Source organism: Amborella trichopoda, chromosome 2, assembly GCF_054954075.1.
Source record: "Amborella trichopoda isolate Santa Cruz 75 chromosome 2, AtrichopodaSantaCruz75HAP2 v2.0, whole genome shotgun sequence".
Taxonomy (NCBI): domain Eukaryota; kingdom Viridiplantae; phylum Streptophyta; class Magnoliopsida; order Amborellales; family Amborellaceae; genus Amborella; species Amborella trichopoda.
Genome location: NC_142337.1, coordinates 51,529,190 through 51,547,412, shown reverse-complemented (window position 1 = coordinate 51,547,412; position 18,223 = coordinate 51,529,190). Strand labels below are relative to the sequence as shown.

At 35.0% G+C, this 18,223-nt stretch overlaps 1 protein-coding gene across 2 annotated transcripts; it reads left to right on the top strand.

Moving 5' to 3' along the window:
* The first annotated feature begins 2,119 nt into the window (after nt 1-2,119).
* On the top strand, nt 2,120-16,656 carry LOC18431563 (secretory carrier-associated membrane protein 1). Of its 2 annotated transcripts, XM_011624023.3 has the most exons (13): nt 2,120-2,361; nt 5,683-5,748; nt 11,474-11,590; nt 11,697-11,759; nt 12,781-12,814; nt 12,918-13,040; nt 13,789-13,851; nt 13,972-14,065; nt 14,201-14,246; nt 14,388-14,455; nt 15,325-15,373; nt 16,113-16,178; nt 16,293-16,656. In XM_011624023.3, the coding sequence occupies exons 1-13, from the start codon at nt 2,305-2,307 to the stop codon at nt 16,377-16,379; spliced, it is 933 nt and encodes a 310-aa protein (XP_011622325.1). In that variant the 5' UTR covers nt 2,120-2,304; the 3' UTR covers nt 16,380-16,656. The 2 variants fall into 2 exon arrangements, with proteins under 2 accessions (XP_011622325.1, XP_006841748.1); XM_006841685.4 differs by lacking the exon at nt 5,683-5,748.
* The last annotated feature ends 1,567 nt before the right edge of the window (nt 16,657-18,223 follow it).

Below are 18,223 nucleotides of genomic sequence, written 5' to 3'. Positions count from 1 at the left end.
GCACATCTCTCTCTAAAACTCGCACATCTCTCTCCTCTCTCTCTCTCTAAAACCCACTGGAGCATACCGTCTCTCTCTAAAACCCACATCTCTTTCTCTAAAACCCACGCAGCTCTCAAGCCCCCAACTCTCTGTAACGTCTCTCTCTAAATAGTGAAAGCAACAAATATTCGTTGAACACCTCTCTCTTGTCCCTTTGGTCACATATGAGATCGATTTGCAGGATTGGGAAATCCTCGATGAAGAGGATGGCTCCTTCCAATCCAAGGAACTCTCTCAATAGCTCAATTTTAATCATGGTGGCTACCTCAATGTCAACTACTTTGTCTGCCCCATTCACTTGCCCCGACTCTGTCTGATTAGAGAAGAAAAACCATCACAACCTCCGCTAGATTTTGCAGAAAAGGAAAACCCAATTGTCAGTTCTGTAGCGGAGAAAGACCCCCCACTTGATTTAGCAGAATTGATAGCACAGAAGTTCCAGTTCCCTTGTAATTTCCCTTGAAAACCTTAACAGGGAGGGATCAGACCCAATTTCTCAGGTGTTCCTCAAGAAAATGGAGGAACCGAAATTTGTCGACACAACAAACATGGATAGGCATCGCTCAATTCAATCGATTGTAGAGGCAAATCAGCGGAAAGCATGGATTTAAAGAGAGAGGGGAAGATAATTGGAAAGTCATGATTAGCTGATTGCCCCCTTCAGAAATACAATAAATTTATAATTTGTTAATCACTAAAGTCATGACTTTTCAAAGAGGAAGAGAATTGGATTCTACTCGAACTCTGAGAGATTGGCAGTGTTAGAAGGCCTATAGAGGGTGAATGCTTTGGCCCTGTTGAATTTTTTTTTTTTTTTACAGAGAGAAATGTTGAAGAGCGCTGTGTCGGTTTTAGAGAGAGATATGTTGGGCGGGTTTTAGAGAGAGAGAGACAGGTTGTTGCTTTATCTTTTGAGAGAGAAAGAAGAGCATTTCAAATCCCGTTTGAGTAAATTATATACGGTCAAAGGAGGATATTTGGGTTTGCAGGGAAGATACAAAAGATCGGTTTTTGAAACATTTGAGTCTACGGGAAAAGTTTATATAAGTTTTGCAATCTAATAATATAGAACTACGAATACACTTAAAAAATCCATCGAAAAAAGTAGTTTTAATATTGAAAAACATTTTGATTGATCATCTCGATATCAAGATGTATGACTATGAAAAATAAAAAGATTTTAAGTTTTAAAAATAGTATATTTTATAATATATTATCTACACCGATTTTTTTTAAGATTTTCATAGATCTACTTGATTTTAACTATTTTTTAAATTTAAAATTTTATATTTAAATATAAAAATAAATTGTAAAATAATCCTAAAAAGATTTTACATCAAAATTATATGCTATAATAAAAATTTGAAGTGCTCCTTGCCTCTACAGCTATGGATGCATCCGTATGCTAATTGCACCCACTGAAAAATGGGTTAAAAAAAATTAGGGTGTTGAGAAAAAGTTTCCTAACCATTTCCTTTTGTACGGTTAGTAATACTTATCCGGTGTGGTGACATGGAACTGGACTTTAGTTGCTGCCGAGTGAATTAAGCGACGGGTCGCTAGCGTGTAAACATCGAAACTAACCAAACGGGTGTTCCACCCTCTCTTTTAAAAGTTTCTCTCTTTAAATTTTATAGTTTGTAAAGAGGTTTTTTTTTTTTTGTATAGAGCCTAGGTTCTAAACAATCAAAAATTAGAACCTACCTTAAGGCTGTTTTGATGTCTAAATATCTTTAAGATGCGCAAATATCTTTAAATTGATACCTCAAGTTTCGAAAAAAGTGCATCTCATAATTGTATCTTGTAATGCAATTGTAGCCTATCAATTTTCAAAATTTTCCATTTTTTATAAAACGACCCAATTTTTATTATTTTTTAAATTATATAATTAAAAATAAAAATATAATTTAAATCTATCACAAAACTTTCTAATATTAAAACCATTTGAGGGTAATTTGATTTAGAGCCTCGGCTCCATACAAACCGCGCGCCCATTAAAAAACGAGAGCGCGTTTTTGTCTCTCTCCTGAGAGAAAACTCTTACTCCTTTCTTTCTAATGAAAAAAAAAACAGCCTTTACTCTCTCACGAAGAAAACCATTTCTCGTTTCCATTCGCTCCCTTTCTCTCTCTAGAGTCAAATCTTTGGGAATCTGAGAAGTTTCCTCCTGTGAATCCTTGTATTCTCGTCCTCTTCTCCTTGTAATTGCTTTCCTTCAAGTTTTTTCTGTTATCAAAGCCTTAGATCAGAAGATTTGCTCCCATGGCTCGTCGTTATGATAGCAACCCGTTCGATGAAGAAGACGTGAATCCTTTTGCTGTGAGTTCGATTTGGATGAATCTTTCCCTTTTTTCATCATTAATTTCCTGTGATTTCAAGCTTAGAATATCGTTTTTTGGTGTCGGACAATTGAGTTTATATTTATACTGTAGATTGAGAATTAGGGTGCTAACTATTTTTCATTTTTAATGGAAGTTTCAGTGGATAATTTGTCCATTATTCTTGTTTGGCCTTCGCTTTGCATTGATAGACACTTTTTTTTACTGTTTACAGTACTTTAAAATGCACATTTGTACTAGTTTTTGCATTATTCTTATAGGCATTTCTAGATCTGATGTATCTCGATTAATTTTTATTGTTTAGTTTTAGCAATTAAACACCAGTAATGTTCATACCTCAGATCTGATAGTTTAATTGTTTGGAATTTTCGTTTTTCTGTAGTTAAAGCCAGTGATCTTTTATACCTCTTCTTTTCTCACAGTTTTTCTTTTTCTGTTCTTTGTCAACTTTCACTTTTATCATTCAGATAAGCATGTAATGTGGTTTCATTATGGTTCCGAGTTTATTACATATTTGTAGGTGTTATTGTTTTTTATTCGTTGAAAACACCCAGATAATACATCCGTGAAAGGTATTCCTTGGAAATCTGGCATTATAAAGTGGAATTTAAAGACAGGGTTTGGGCTCACATACTGGTTCAGCGCCACCGTTAGGTTCTTGTCTTGTTGCTTCTGCTTGATTCATCAATTACTATCAAACTATGGGTTTTGAATGTTATTGATGGACTCAATATGCTTTGAGTTGCAACTATCATGACCAAGATGCTCCATTTCATGCCTTTATCATATTTTAAATGACTATCTAGTTCAGTGTGTATTACTAGCTTAAGTTTACATGTCTCTTTCTGCCTGCTCTTTCTCAGTCCTATGTCCCTATTTATCTCCCTGTCTCTTTTTTTCTCTCTTGGATCTTATTTTTCTCTGTTGCTATTATTTTAAATATTTTATATTTCATTTGGAAAAGCTCCCGGCATATTAGGAGTTAGATGCTATTAGCGATCGATGGATGTTGGTCTGCCGACACCCAATCACTTTCCACAGCAGTGACAAAAGCCACCAATAAATGGCAATTCACATTTGAGCTGAAAAGGGGTCCCGACCTGTTTGTTTCTAAACTACATGGAATTCAATTGTGTCCTGCTGCCAACCAATTGCCATCCTTGACCAATACATATACCAAACAAAGCATTAGAATTTTCTTAATTTGTTCCACGTTGTTGTCTATTCAAGTTAGTATTGATAATCCATTCATCTATGTAAGTTTATACCATTCCGTTGAGTTGCTGACTTACTTGCTCAAGTCAATTCGGTTCGGGGGCTCAATGTTTCGAGTTGAAGTCTAGAATGGATGAGTCATGAATTGAATTGAGCCATTAGCTATGCATAATGCTTCCTGCTGTATCTCATGAGACATGAATGAATTGGTTATGTTGGATGATAATATCTTGGACTCGGAGTCGTCACTACTGTATAAAAAATAAAAAATAAAAGGAGAGATCTTGGACTTGGAGGAGGATTAGCTTTGATGACATTCCCCGTAGGTGCTGGGTATGTTAGTGGCTTCTTGTTGCCAATTCTCTTGGCCAAGGTTTTGCACGAGCTGAGTAACTCGGCAGTATACAGGGCAGAAAAAGCCCTAAAAAAATGAAAGACTTGTTAGAATAACATAAACAAGTAAAAATCAAACTAAATTAAAAAATATTAGAAGTCCAAATAAAAATGGAAAATACATATAAAAGATGGATTTAGAAAAATTGATTTACAGTGGGAGACATTTCAGAAAAATCTAAAAAAGGAAGACAGCGTAAAATAGGCATATGATGGGAAAGACTTACAAATCATCAAAAATAAATAAAATTACATATGAAATATTTATACAATGATTTTAGAATTTAAAATATTTTTTGTATATATTTTTTTTAAATATCCTTGAGTTTAACCCAAGTACTTGGCTGGGCAAGGGGCAGAGTCCAAGTAATTCAGAGGACTTGGCTGAGTCCCTAAACACTTGTTTGGGTAGGTGACATGGTTTAAATGTAGTCATGTAGAGAAGCAGCTATTGCGTAAGTTGTGTTACTGTGTTGTTCCCACATTATAATTGGTGTATTCGGCATTACAGTCCAGATTCTGGAGGAGAGGAAGTGGGAGTGTCATGCGAAGCTTTAACAAAATGGGAGTGGAATGTCACTTTAGGAGAAGGCTTTGGCTTTACATTTTAGATGCTGAGTTGTAGTCATGTACTCGTGTACATATGTTGAGGCATTGAGCTCAATGGGATTGCCTAGATGGTGATAGATCCTATTATGGAGTAGGCAACTAAATCTTGGGTGTTTGAGTTATTTGTGAAAGCAATGAGTGGGTTTGACATGTTCATCTTTAGAGCGTCCAAGGGTACAAGGCCAATTATGCACATTATATATTATTGATTTCCCCTCCTGTCCTGCTCATGGGCTGTGAAACTTGTCCCATTCTCTCTAGAAGTTTGGCAGGGAGTCCTTGTAAAGCAATTTGGTTTGTGTGTATGAGGAGTATTCAGGATTTGAGAAATTATTGCCAGTAGCCACCTAGTTTCAGATGTTTGTTCAAATCTAATACATCTGAAAATGTTCTATTTTTAATGGTGATTCATATACGTTTTTAGAAATTCATGGTGATACGCATAACGTACAGAGAACTCTAGGAAACTGTTTGAGGGAAAGCTTCCACTAGCATTCTCTCTCCACTCATATATTAAGTCCTTATGTGTGAGTATTTAAGTTACATTGCGATAATGGGGCCACTAAGGTTATTTGCATTTAGGATTTGAAGGGCCATTAGATCCATCTCTTGTATCTTGCATTCCTTGTGAGTTATCATGTCTGTGATCGGGCTGAGCTCATGGTTTCTTTGGTCTTGTGAGGTCATCATCTATAATTTCTATCCATCACCTGTATTGCAAGGCTCTACATTGGGCTTTTTCTTGGAAGACCTTGTGAAGATTAATTGATGTTGCTAAAATTGATTCTTGAGACAAACTTGATGTAGTTGAATATGTTCTAGGTGGAAATTTTGTGATATTCAAGGATTTCTTCTTGAAAGGTCAGTGATGAAATATTGTATCTTAGTAGAAAGAATCCTATTTTTTCTGTATTTCAGTATCTTTAATGGGTGCTTGCTACATTTTTGATATGCATTATATTTTATATTTGCGCTTATTGATGAAACTTGTATTCCAGTTTTGATTTCACTTGGGTATCTGTAGATTTTGTTTTTTCACCTACTAGAACGTGCTATAGTGTCTTGGTATATTTTTCCATGTCAGGATCCAACACTTCGGAACAAGGCATCAGGACAATCAAATTATGGTGGAGGGCCATTTTATACAACTGTAAGTCTATTTATCATGCGTGGTCAAATATTGAATGGGCGCTAGCGGTATCTCCTTTGGAACTTTGAAGAATTTAAACATGCTAGAAGACTATCTTTTTGGTTTTCTAAAATTCTTATGATAAGTTCATTAATTGAAGCAGGGTACCATTAGTTCCACCACCTATTTTACGTCCCTACATGTACTAGCATAGAGTATGCTAATACTTTCTACAATTTAAATTTTAAATAGCCACATGGTTGGCCTTCACATGTAGCTATCATTTTTCCGCATTATTGGGGGCATTATTTTAAGAAAATGCATTTCTCGAATCTTTAGGATGCCCATTGTTCTCAAATAGCCACACAATCATCCTCATAAAAAATTCATACCATGATAATGTGGTCTTATATAATTGACAGATCCGGAAATCTGAAATAACTCGTAATTATTCCCTGTCCAGCCAACTCCAGGTTAACCGTGTTATGGTTAATAAAAATAAAAATGATTTCTTGAATTCTTTCCTTTGGTCAGAGGATCCCCTTTCAAAAAAATAATAGCATATTTCTACCTCTCAAATGCCAATCAATTGCCGCTCTGACATCGTGCATGATGAAAAATGTTATTCTTTAATTTCTCCAGATCTTCATTTAATCGGATCAAACATTTCAAGTATGTTTATGACATTGGCACGTGGGTGCTTAGCTAACAGCCTAACGTAGGATGTGATATGAGGAGCAGATGTGGACAGGGGGTCAAGGTTGGTTACGTACGCCTTGAGAAATATATCATACTAGAAAATGTTTGAGAAATGCTTGGGGGTTGTCTGGGAAGCATTAGGAAAGTGGTGATGCACATGGGAAATGGATAGGAAATGCTTTAGAAGCAACGGCAGATGCTTCTGAGCATAAGGAATATTTATAACTTAACTCGCATGATATGTTGACCTTGGTTATAACTTAAACATTCTTCCAAATATATATATATATATATATATATATGGGATAATCTAAAGATCACAACCTTTCACATTACAAAAGTTACTGATAGAATGGGTTGTGAAGTGTGGATTTACTGATAGAAGGGGAAGTAAGTAGAAGAGGGGGATGGAAGGAGAAATGTACAGAGAGAGTAACGGAAGCAGAGAGGAAAGAAGAAGTTTAGAGAGAAGAGAGTATGGAGAAAGTAGAGGAAGTAGAGAGTAAGGAGACGAAGTACATAGAGAAAAGAAATACAGGAAAGGAGTATAGGAAGGAGAAGGAAGATGGAAAGGGAGATGAATAGATTCAAAAGGAAAGAGAGAGAAAATAATGAGAGAGAGAGAGAGAGAAAATAACGAGGGAGAGAAAGAAAAGGACGTTGCAGTGAATAACAGAGAGAGAAGTATTTGGAGGGCTAGAAGAGGCAGAAGCATAAATAATTTGTCTTTTAAGGTCTATGCTATGTTATTTTACTGAAGTTAGTTATAAATTAATTGTAGTCCCCGCCCTATAATATTTTGTAAATACAACTTCAGATTAATTTTTTGTTTTTTTATAAGTAATTCACTAATTAAATTAAACTTACAGTCATAAATTAGAGGTTTCTTTTTTTAATAGAGTTAACTAAATTAGAGGTTTCTTTTTAAGCTCCAAATAGAATTTTCTTTGTTCTGGCTTTAAGTTATTTCGTTTTTATCAAAAGTCACTTGGAACTAATTAAGCACACCCTTAACTATTTGATAAAACATAACGTTTTAGCCTTTTTTTTTATTATTATAACCAAAGACAACTTTAAGAAGTTACATTTATTTTTATTTTTCGAATTATAACTTGCTTTGTAAGTTAAAATAATTGTATTTTATAATGATGTTTTATAATTTTAATTTATTCTTTCTTTTCAACTTATTTGTTCAACATGTTCAGCCATGTTATCTCTATCTTGTTCACGCATTTTCCATTTGTTTAACACATGTTTTATTCAGTGATTAACAACGTTTCAGAAAGTGGCTTGCGCCAGGCCTAGGTGGGCTCCCAAGGACTACTCCCCCTGCCTAGGGTGAAAATGTCCATCAATGAGGGGCATTTAAATCCTTTTCTCCCCAAAATAAGGGGAAAATTGGGGGGGGGGGTTGTTAGATTCTTGAGTGACCTAAACCCCTTTGTTTACCTCTTTGAGTGGAAAAAAATTTGAAAAAAAAAATCAAGTTTTTGCATTTTTATGAGATCAATTGGGTAGTTTAGAGTTTTGAAAAATCAATCCAAACATCGTCCTTTAGGTTTGGATTTTATTTTGTAGATTTTTTAAGCTTATTAGAGGATTTTTGTGAAGTATTTGATATTGGGAAACATCTCAAACATTAAAGATTGAAAATTGAGCAAAAATGCTAGTTAAAAATCTTCATATTGGAGATTTTATTTCAATGTCTTCTTTGGGTTCTTCTAGAAGTAGTGATCCGGGTTGGAATTATGGTTATAACCCAAATGGAAATGACAAAAAATCGTATAAGATGTAATTATTGCGAAAAAGATACTAACGGGATCCAAAAGACTTTGCCAGTATTAGAGGGAATGTTTCCCCTTGTAAAAATATTTTAAAGCTATCAAATAGTAGATTAAGCAATATATGAGTTCGGTAAAACACTAAACAGAACAAAAGGAACCTATTCATTTGGATAAGTCTACTTCTAGTTCTTCTAAAAGTGGTGATCCGGGAAGTATGGTTATAACCTGAATTCAAATGGTAAAAATTGTATAAGGTGTAATTTTTGTGAAAAAGATACCATTGGGGGTATTAATCGATTCAAGAAACGCACTGCCGATATTAAAAGGAATGTTGCTTTTTGTAAAAGGTTCTTGAAACTATTAGGTATGAGACTAGACAATATTTGAATTTGGTAAAACCAAAAAAAAGAAGAAAATGAGCCTTATGATATAGAAATATCTTCTCCAGGTTTTTTTAGCAATGATGATCTGGGTTGGAAGTATGGTTAAAACCTGAATCCGAATAACAAAAATTGTATAAGGTGTAACTATTGTGGAAAGGATACTAATGGGGATCATTGTTTCAAAAAGCGGACCGCCCAACGCCTGGGCGGCGGCTTAGGCAGATTTTCCTGGACGCCCGCTTGAACCCGCCTAGGCAGCCGCCTAGGACCTGTGCTCCCCCAGGGCGGACTGCGGCTCCTTGAGGGTAGTTTTGGGTCTTTTTTTTAATACTAAAGAGGCAAAATTATGGGTTTTAAGTTCTTTTGAAACTTAAAACCCATTAGAGGCTATTTTAGAGAGAAAAAACCAAAAAAAAAAATATTCTACTAAGTCGTCCAAGTTTTGGGCACCCACCTAGGCATTGGGTGGCCTGGACCCCCCCAACTGCCTGAGAGCCACCTAGCGCTTTTTGAAACATTGATGGGGATATTTACCGGTTCAAGAAATACCTTGTCAGTATTAAGAGGAATGTTGCCTCTTACAAAAATGTTGTTGAGGTTACCTGGGAGCAGATTAAGTAACATTTGAGTTCATTTACTTCAGTAAAACACAAAAAGCAAGAAAACGATGCAGAGGCATCAAGTAGAGCGGCCAACACTCTTAGGGCCTCTAGATCATCTGCATAGAGTATGAGGGAGGTACAAGAAGAGGAGGAAGAAGCAAATTCAGAAGAAATAGAGGAGAACCAACGTTATGTTGAAGAGAGATGACTCTGATGATGATGGACTCGACTCTAATGCACCCCACTTTGTTTGATGATGACTGAAGACTCTTGACTCTTGAGTCTTAGACTGTATATTTTTTTTTTTTTTTCTACTCTTATATGTATGCTTGTATAGCTGTATCATTGTATGGAACTATGGATTATGGAATGGTCTAGACTATGGAGTATGGAGTATTTTCTATGGAGTATGGATTATGGATTGTGCCTATATTACTAATTTACTATTATATTGTATTTTTGGTTGTGCTAGTCGTCTATTACAAATTTGCGATGATTTGGAACTTTGGATTATGGGATTTTTTATATTTTATGATGTATACTCATTCCCTTGCCCCTCTTCCTTCAACCTAACCTGTGTCCTAGGCCGCCCAGAAATCTGGGTGCCCACCTAGCTGGGTGGTCAGGACCCCCATGACCACCTAGGCCCTACAGGTCAGTTTTTGGAATACTGGTGGTTAAAAATTTGTTAGGTCGACCAGATAATTATCCTGAATCAACCTGGATTAGAACCCTTGCGATTGCAGAGGGAGTTGCCCAAAATCAAGCAAGTCTCTGAAGTCTAGGATTTCTATTGGTATTTTATCAGAAAATGGGCCGATTTGGGCCTCAAATTTGGCCAATTCTTTGAGTGCCTTGTGCTTTGTACCTTGGCGAGTCCAAGGATGAGTCGGCATTTCTAACTACTGGTTTTACTTAATTTATTGGATTGTTTCCTTTTTGGAAACACATTTGCGATGTCTCTCAGGTGTCTTTGGTGGCTATGGTTTAGTAGTACGCTAGTTTTGTTGAGGATTCAGGACACAAAGTGGAAGATTTTTTAATGATATTTTAGGGGATATAGGAGTGAAGGAGGTGCTTGAAGGTTGTTTCTTTGTTGTGGTTGATTTACACCCCAAGAAGTGGACAAAAATTTTACTTTGGTCCCTTTGTATTTACTTGTTGTCCCCCAGACTCAATTCATTGAAATAGTACTTGCGTATTGTTGGGGGTTTTTGTATATCAAATTGGTATCTACGTCAGAGCTCTCCACAATCACCTTCTTTGCATTTGCAATTATTTATTTTGAATTTCAGCCTACCATCTCAGTAGACTTCTACGTTGTCCAGCTGATTATGGAAATGTGGATTTTGAAGTTCTAAATGGTATCCTTATTAAGAAGGTTTCTATAGTTGGGTACTTGTGGGATGCAGTTATGGGAAACCTGTGCTCTACATTTTGCAATTTTCACTATCACTTGCACTTGAATAGTTAAGGAGGTTTTTGTTTTTGGAGAAAGTTGTATTTATTTGGAGCTATTTTGTTCTTCCTTGAACATAAGTTGATGTTACCTTTCTGAGAAGGTTTCTGTTCTTTGTCTCGTAGTGTGAGTTGAAACCTGTGCCCTGCTTTTTGCAATTTTCACTATCACTTGCATTTGAATAGTTAAAGAGTTTTTGTTTTTGAAGAAACTTGTATTTATTTGGAGCCATTTTGTTCTTCCATGTACATAAGTTGATGTTACCTTTCTGAGAAGGTCTGTGTACTTTGTCTCAGTACAGTACATAATTCGTCTGAACTGGATTTCATCTTGTGATTTATACGTAGAAGTATTTTACCTTATTGTGAAGGTTGGCCTGCATTCTGTAGCTTGCCTTATAGCATATAAAGCTGCAAATTTTACAACTTGCAATTGAAAAATCAGAATTATGTTGAATAGTTACATCTTTAATTTTCGTTATCTAAATTTATTTTTGTGCTTTGATACATCAATTGAGTTAAATATAACTTATTGTCCCTGGACCTACAGCAATTCACTTTGCTCATGTGTTTTAATATATATTTTTTAGGGAAATTTATCAAACTACCCATAAGAGAAAATCATTTAACATTTTGTCCTTTTACAACTATTCCGTGTCATTTTCATGTGTCTTTTGATCGATATTTTGAAATTAATTCAAAAGACATGTACAGTGATAATAGTGTATATATCATGGTTAGTTTGATACATTTCCCTTTTTTATGAGTATTCCTTTGACTCTTTCATTGTTATAATCTAATGGAGTCCTGAAAATTTCAGCATCCTGGGAGTGTGCCTCCTGCTACAAATTCACGACTTTCACCTCTACCCCCTGAACCAGCAGATTTCAATTATGATAGGGGTGCAACTGTTGATATTCCACTTGATTCAGCAAAGGTGTGATGGAATGCATGGAGAAGATAATATCTTTGTTCTTAATGTGCTTTCTTTCAACTTTTTTTTTTAATAGTTAATCCAAAGATTTTATGTTTTGAATGCTTAGGATTTGAAGAAGAAAGAGAAGGAGTTGCAAGCCAAGGAGGCAGAGTTGAAGAGAAGGGAACAGGTAGCTTGGATGTATACACGTCATTTATGGAAACTATTGTTAAAAACTTAAGAACATACTTAATGATGAAACATCACTTGGATGTGAACTTCTGTTAAGCCCTTTTATCACCTCCAATGCTTGCCTGCCAACAGAACCATAGTGAGCTTCGACATTTTGTTGTGTAAAGATTGCCAACAGACTGCCAAATTTGATAAGAATTGCTTAAACTGGAAACTCCAAGTATCTATGTTATTCAGGGATAAGTCTAGGATTACTGGGGGTAGTGACATGATAGTGATGTTTTGTTAGATTTCTCATGCAATCAGTTGTGTGAGATAAATAACTTCATTGGAGAACCACTTATTATTGTGGTTTTTATAGTGGGTGCAATTATTAGCGTATCATTTTGAGGCGCTTAAATTTGAAGATAAATGCATGCCTCATTAATGAATTTTTTAGTGCCACTTTTTAGTGGAAGGTTATCATGATCCAACTGCTGAATAGCCAAAAAGAGAAAATTCCTTTTTAATTTCATAGTATAATGACTTAAACGATTGAAAGCAGTTACAAACTGCAACCAATGCCAGAATCAAGTTGCCGAATGGTTTACTCTGACAATGGACTGATTTGGTCATGTAATCTGTTGTTTTTGCTAATAAAATCACCAGTAAACTCTCTCTCTCTCTCTCTCTCTCTCTCTCTCTCTCTCTCTCTCTCTCTCTCTCTCTCTCTCTCTCTCTCTCTCTCTCTCTCTCTCTCTCTCTCTCTCTCTCTCTCTCTCTAAACAAATACATAAACCTACACAAGCATGCCCATGCACATATGTGCCATTATATATTGTATCAACACGAAATATTTCCTTGTTTTTTAGTAGTTTTGTGATGTCTTGATGATTTTTTCGATGGATCTATAGTAAGAGTTCATTGAGCATGGTTTCGAATGATATATCAATTACTAACTATGCTTTTCACTTGATATTGTCTTTATTTGATTTTTTTTAAATTTATTTAATCCCATTCTTGTTAATAATGTCCCATAGGAACTCAAACGAAGGGAAGATGCTGCTGCCAGGGGTAGGATTTCATAGTTTATGTTGCCAAGCGTTTGCCTTGTATCTGTTGACTATGTGGTTCCTTTGAGTTCTTGGTGCTGAGTTTCTATTCTTGTCCTTTTTAGCTGGAATTGTCATTGAGGAGAAAAATTGGCCTCCCTTTTTTCCAATCATTCATCACGATATTGCAAATGAAATTCCCATCCATCTACAGAGAATGCAGTATTTTGCATTTGCCACCCTCTTAGGTATGGTTGGTTTATTCTTTTAGTCTTTTTCAGTAATGTTCATAATACTTGTGATTTCTTAATAGGTATGAAAATTCTTGCATTTTGGTTGATCTTGTGTGTACACCAACTTACGGTATGAAGTTTTATAGGTGAATGACAAGAAATAGAAATTATATTGAGAATGACATACTATAATTCGTGATATTCTGCAACAAACCTAGGGCTTCATGTACATCTGATTGGTTACATGTAGCAGTACACACCATATTATGGATTTCTTCCTTGGAAAGATACTGCGGTTATGGAGTACGATGTTCAGAATAAGTTCCTGTATTTGAATTGAATGTTCTTTGACTAAATTGTTGAGTTACTACTTGATTATAGGATATAACATATTATTTTTTACCAACAAGTTCCAACCCAAATTGAATGTCTATTGAGCTTTTTTCACAGTTTTCCATTTTCACTATAGGGTTAGTCAGTCTAACTAAAAAAATGAAGTGGGTTGGAAATGAGGAAATGTGGTTCCAAAGTTTTCTTAGAATCCAAGGTTTCATTGATTTCTTAACAGCTTTAAAACTGTTCTTCTGGGGAAACATTCTTTTGTATGTTTTTGTTCAAGGACTATCACAAATTGGTTCCCAAATTGATGGGTTGCTTTGGCATATCTGAATTATATGACATTTTTAGTTGTGTGCACACAAGTCTGTTTATGATCTCACGGATCTTAATTTTAGCTTGAATTGTTGTTGTTCTTGTTGTACAGGTTTGGTTATATGTCTTGGGTGGAATTTTATTGCAATCACAATAGGCTGGGTTAGAGGACTGGGTTGGTATTTCTTTTTCTGGTTGAGTCGATGTGTTTCATAGCTTTGATCTAAGCTTTCTGCTTCCTTGAGCTATCCCATTTATAAAAAGCCACTCCTTTATATAAGTTTACCATCAATAGGGGTCAAGATTTGGTTTCTGTCCATTATCTACTTCATAGCGGGAGTTCCAGGAGCCTATGTATTGTGGTACCGACCACTATATCGTGCCATGAGGTACATGCATTTTTTGTTTTCGGTGAATGCTATTATGTGTATCAGCATCATATCTTCCATTTGGTGTTACTTAGCTCTATTCATTAATGATAGGAGATTGTGAGATTGATTTCTTTATTCCAATTCAATTTTCAGGACAGACAGTGCTCTGAAGTTTGGATGGTTCTTCTTTTTTTACTTGGTATTAACTCTTTCTCCTTCTGCAAATTTACCGGTGCAGATTAATACTTTTTGTTTTTTGGGGAAATCATGCAGGTTATCGTTATTTTCCTTGAATTGTTCTGTAATCCATCACTTTCGATTCTTTGTTTTGTCACTACAGCTACATATTGGTTTCTGTCTCTTTGCTTCTGTGGCACCTCCAGTTGTTTTTCATGGGAAGTCCTTGACGTAAGTATGCTTAATTACTTGATATGTGATTAGTGAAGAATCATATATTAGATTGCAACAATGTTTCTGTAGTCTTCCCAATTGCTCTTCTCAATGATATTTATCTGGACTCATTTAAATTGATAAATTTGATACCTGCGGGCTCCAACATGGATAGCGTGGATGATAGAATGATGCTGACAAGGTCTAGGGTTGCATGATACGGTGATGACGGCATCTTTAGGTTAGAATGCAGATTACAAAGTTTGCTTCTGCTCTTATGCTTTGTTAGGGAACTTAGTCTTTGGATCAGTGTGCGCTTCTTTTTATATGTACATAACCTTACATGCACCTTGAATTATTTGCATTTCTTGCATTTTAAGTTGATTTATTTCAAAAATATTTCTTTGAATGGGGAAGAGTGAATGTATTTTGTTAATCCATTTAACGGGAATGATCATTTGAGTATGTTACAGAAGAAATGTGGTACCTTGCCTCTTTATTTTCTTCTCCGTGGTGGTTCTTAGTCTCTGTAAATTGTTCGGGCTTGTTCTCCTATGTTGTTACCTGAATTATTTCCTGCTTTGTGTTGCCGTGATGTATGTTGGTTGCTTTCTATATGGAATGCCACATCTAGACATATTGCCATGCTCTCTCTCTCTCTCTCTCTCTCTCTCTCACACACACATGCAACACACTCTCACACACACACATGCACAAACCGAACACACAAACATATAACACATACGTGTGAGCATGCACTGTTACTATCATGCTTTGGTATAGTTTTTATAATTATATATTGCTTGAAAATCACCAAGCAAAAAAATAAATTGCTTGAAAGTCCTGCTCTTTATTGATGCCGCTCTTCTGGGATTCCTGTGAAACAGAGGTATCTTGCCAGCGATAGATGTCTTCGGTGGCCATGTCCTGGTTGGGGTAAGCATCACATCCATACTCCTATGAAAAACAAATTATGGCAGTCATTGTTCCGTAGGAGATTCCCACAATTTGTGATTTACTGATTCAAATCCCAGAACATCATTCAATAATGGGTGGGGTTTATACAAGGTGCCGACCTTATACTATACAAGTAAGAAAATGTTGTTTCGGTGATGAAAATCTTGTCCTGACTTGAAAATTCATGTTCAACCCTAATTTTGAAATGTAGAATTCTAAAAATGGTGCAGATCAAGCAAATTTTGTAGACACTTGAAAAGAAAATCTTGAAAATAGACGGTCCAGATAACTTGTTACAAGATACATTATTTTTAGGACTTGAAAATTATTTTTATATTATACCCGTACATCTTATGGTTGAGATGATTAATTGAAAAGTTTTCCAACTTCGGAATACTCTTTTCGACTTGATTTTTGAGGTGCACCTTACATCTATAGCATAAGGTTGCAACCTATATAAACTTTTCCTTCAATAATTTTGCTTCAGACTAAACTGTGATATCTATTATCATAAAAAAAGAGAAAGAAAATGACCAATTTTTAGTTATTACCTGAAAATGGGAAAGAAAACACTGGTTCCTGGTTTAATGAAATAAAAAAAAATGATCTGTTGAGGATTGTATTAAGACAAGAAAGAGAGAAACCCTCTTTTCTTCCCTCACTTAAATAGGTAACGTGCTCCACAATTTCTCAGCTCATTACTTTTACTCAATGTCAGATATTTTACCTCATTGGATTTGGATTCTTCGTCCTTGAATCACTGCTGAGCATCTGGGTCATTCAGGTTGATCTTCTTTTCTGTTTCTGAATTAATTTTTTTCCTTGTATTTTTTGCGTTTCACCCATTTTCCCTTGATATTTCATAGTTAACATCAGTGGTTTTTGTTGATATAACCAGCAAGTTTACATGTACTTCCGAGGAAGTGGAAAGGCAGCGGAGATGAAGAGAGAGGCAGCGAGAGGTGCGGTGAGAGCTGCATTGTAATAATCGAATGACGCCTCTGCTTATGCGAATGATCATTACAAAATTGCTGAAACTACAGGCGTGGGAAGGGGTTTGATAGTTTTATTGCTCTGTGGTGAAACATGGCCGTGTCAATACCTGATCCATATTTTAGCTGTGTTATCTTTTTTCTCTCTTGAATTTTCCTCTTTTTTTTTTTTTGTGGTCTATTGCTTTAACACACTTTGAACGGGAATGACGGTATTCATTATAGCTCTGTATTTTAGTGAAGAGGGTACAGTTTGTGCCAATTTGCATCTCTCGTATCTCGCTCTCCTTCTGTCTTCCTACCACTCCCCCCCTGCTCCCCCATCCGGGGCGTGTATATTCATGTGCTTATGCGAACATAAATGGTTTTATTTATTATTGCTCTACAATTCTGATCTACATTTTTTTTTTTTTGGGACATTTGAGCTTGTTTTGTAATTGCATTTGCATCCGTCATCTTTGCTACAGGTAAGAACCACTTAAAATACAAGAAGTAATGTTAAAATGGATGGGATAGGTTTATTTATCTTAATTATTTTCATAGATAATTTAATCACTGAGTAACAAGTCTCGGTCGGGCGTGGCCCAGCCCAGTAACTAGGGTCTGTGCTATCAAGTGCGACCGGAGGGCCAGTGGCCACCCCTCTTTTTTTTTCCTTTGAGTTTTCTTTATTCGTTTGTACCCAGTCCGACGCGTTCCTAACAGGGCTGCTTTTGAATCTTCTTCAACTTTGATAATTTAAAAGTAATTTTAAATGTTTCATATTTCATACTCAAGTCTTACTTTTGAAAGCATGCTCTAAAATGTAGGGCAATTATTTCAGGCAACTGTTGTATAGTAGTATGATGTATTGGCATTAAAAAACCTTTTTACGGCCATTTGTTTAATTCAAATTTTGAAATCTACAATCTTTTTATTTTAATGAACAATCACAAAAAAAAAAAAAAAAAAATTTAAAAACATAATTTAGAAAGTATGTTTTTGTCCAATTAATATAGGCTGATCATTTTGGTGAGATGTTTAGATCTAGGTTTTAGAAGGATTTTTTTCATTTCTATTTTTTTTAGATATATTTATTATCATTAGATGAACGATGTTAAAAAATAAAAAAATGATTTTGAGTTTATAAAACTAAGATCTTGAAATTCATAAAATGAATGGTCTAAATTCATTTTTGGAAGACTCATTTTGACCATACCTAAAGTTCAAATTGAACTTTTTCTTTTGGGATTGATTATTGAGATGAAGTGTATAAAATTTGAGCTCATACAAATATCACAAACATAGTTTTCTAAAAATGTCATTGCATTATACTATAATATAACCGTTGCATTGCATCATTACTCTAAAATGTATTTTCATTTTATTTATATTTTTATACATCGAAGTTCATGTTTGGTATTTTCATATTTTCACTGTCACATCTACAAAAAAAATTAAAAATAATCAAAATACCCCTAAAAAATTATGAGTATTTATGTAGTTTTATTTACTTAAAAAATTATTTTAAATATTTTTTATAGTTATATGATGGTAGGAAGCAATGTTTCAAAACTTGGATCGTTGGGGCTGGATCACTAGATCTATGATTTTGATTGGTCTCAAATAGTGTTCTAGAAAAATATATTAAAAAATAAATTAAACTAAAAATTGGAATTTATGGGGCAATAAATTAAACTAAACATTAGATACGGTTTTAAAAAAAAAAGAAAAAATCAAATAGGAATGAACCAGAAAATTGGGGGAACCAAGCTAAAACCCATACAATCCCAAAACCAGTTTGGATTTGACTGATTCTCCATCCAAATTAATGATTCAGATTGGAAATCACCTATTT

Coding starts and splice junctions, on each gene's coding strand:
- LOC18431563 (XM_011624023.3), top strand. CDS start 2,305: ATGGCTCGTCGTTATGATAGCAACCCGTTCGATGAAGAAGACGTGAAT. Junction 13,852..13,971: donor AGGCTGGGTTAGAGGACTGG/GTTGGTATTTCT, acceptor TACCATCAATAG/GGGTCAAGATTTGGTTTCTG. Junction 16,179..16,292: donor TGAGCATCTGGGTCATTCAG/GTTGATCTTCTT, acceptor TGATATAACCAG/CAAGTTTACATGTACTTCCG.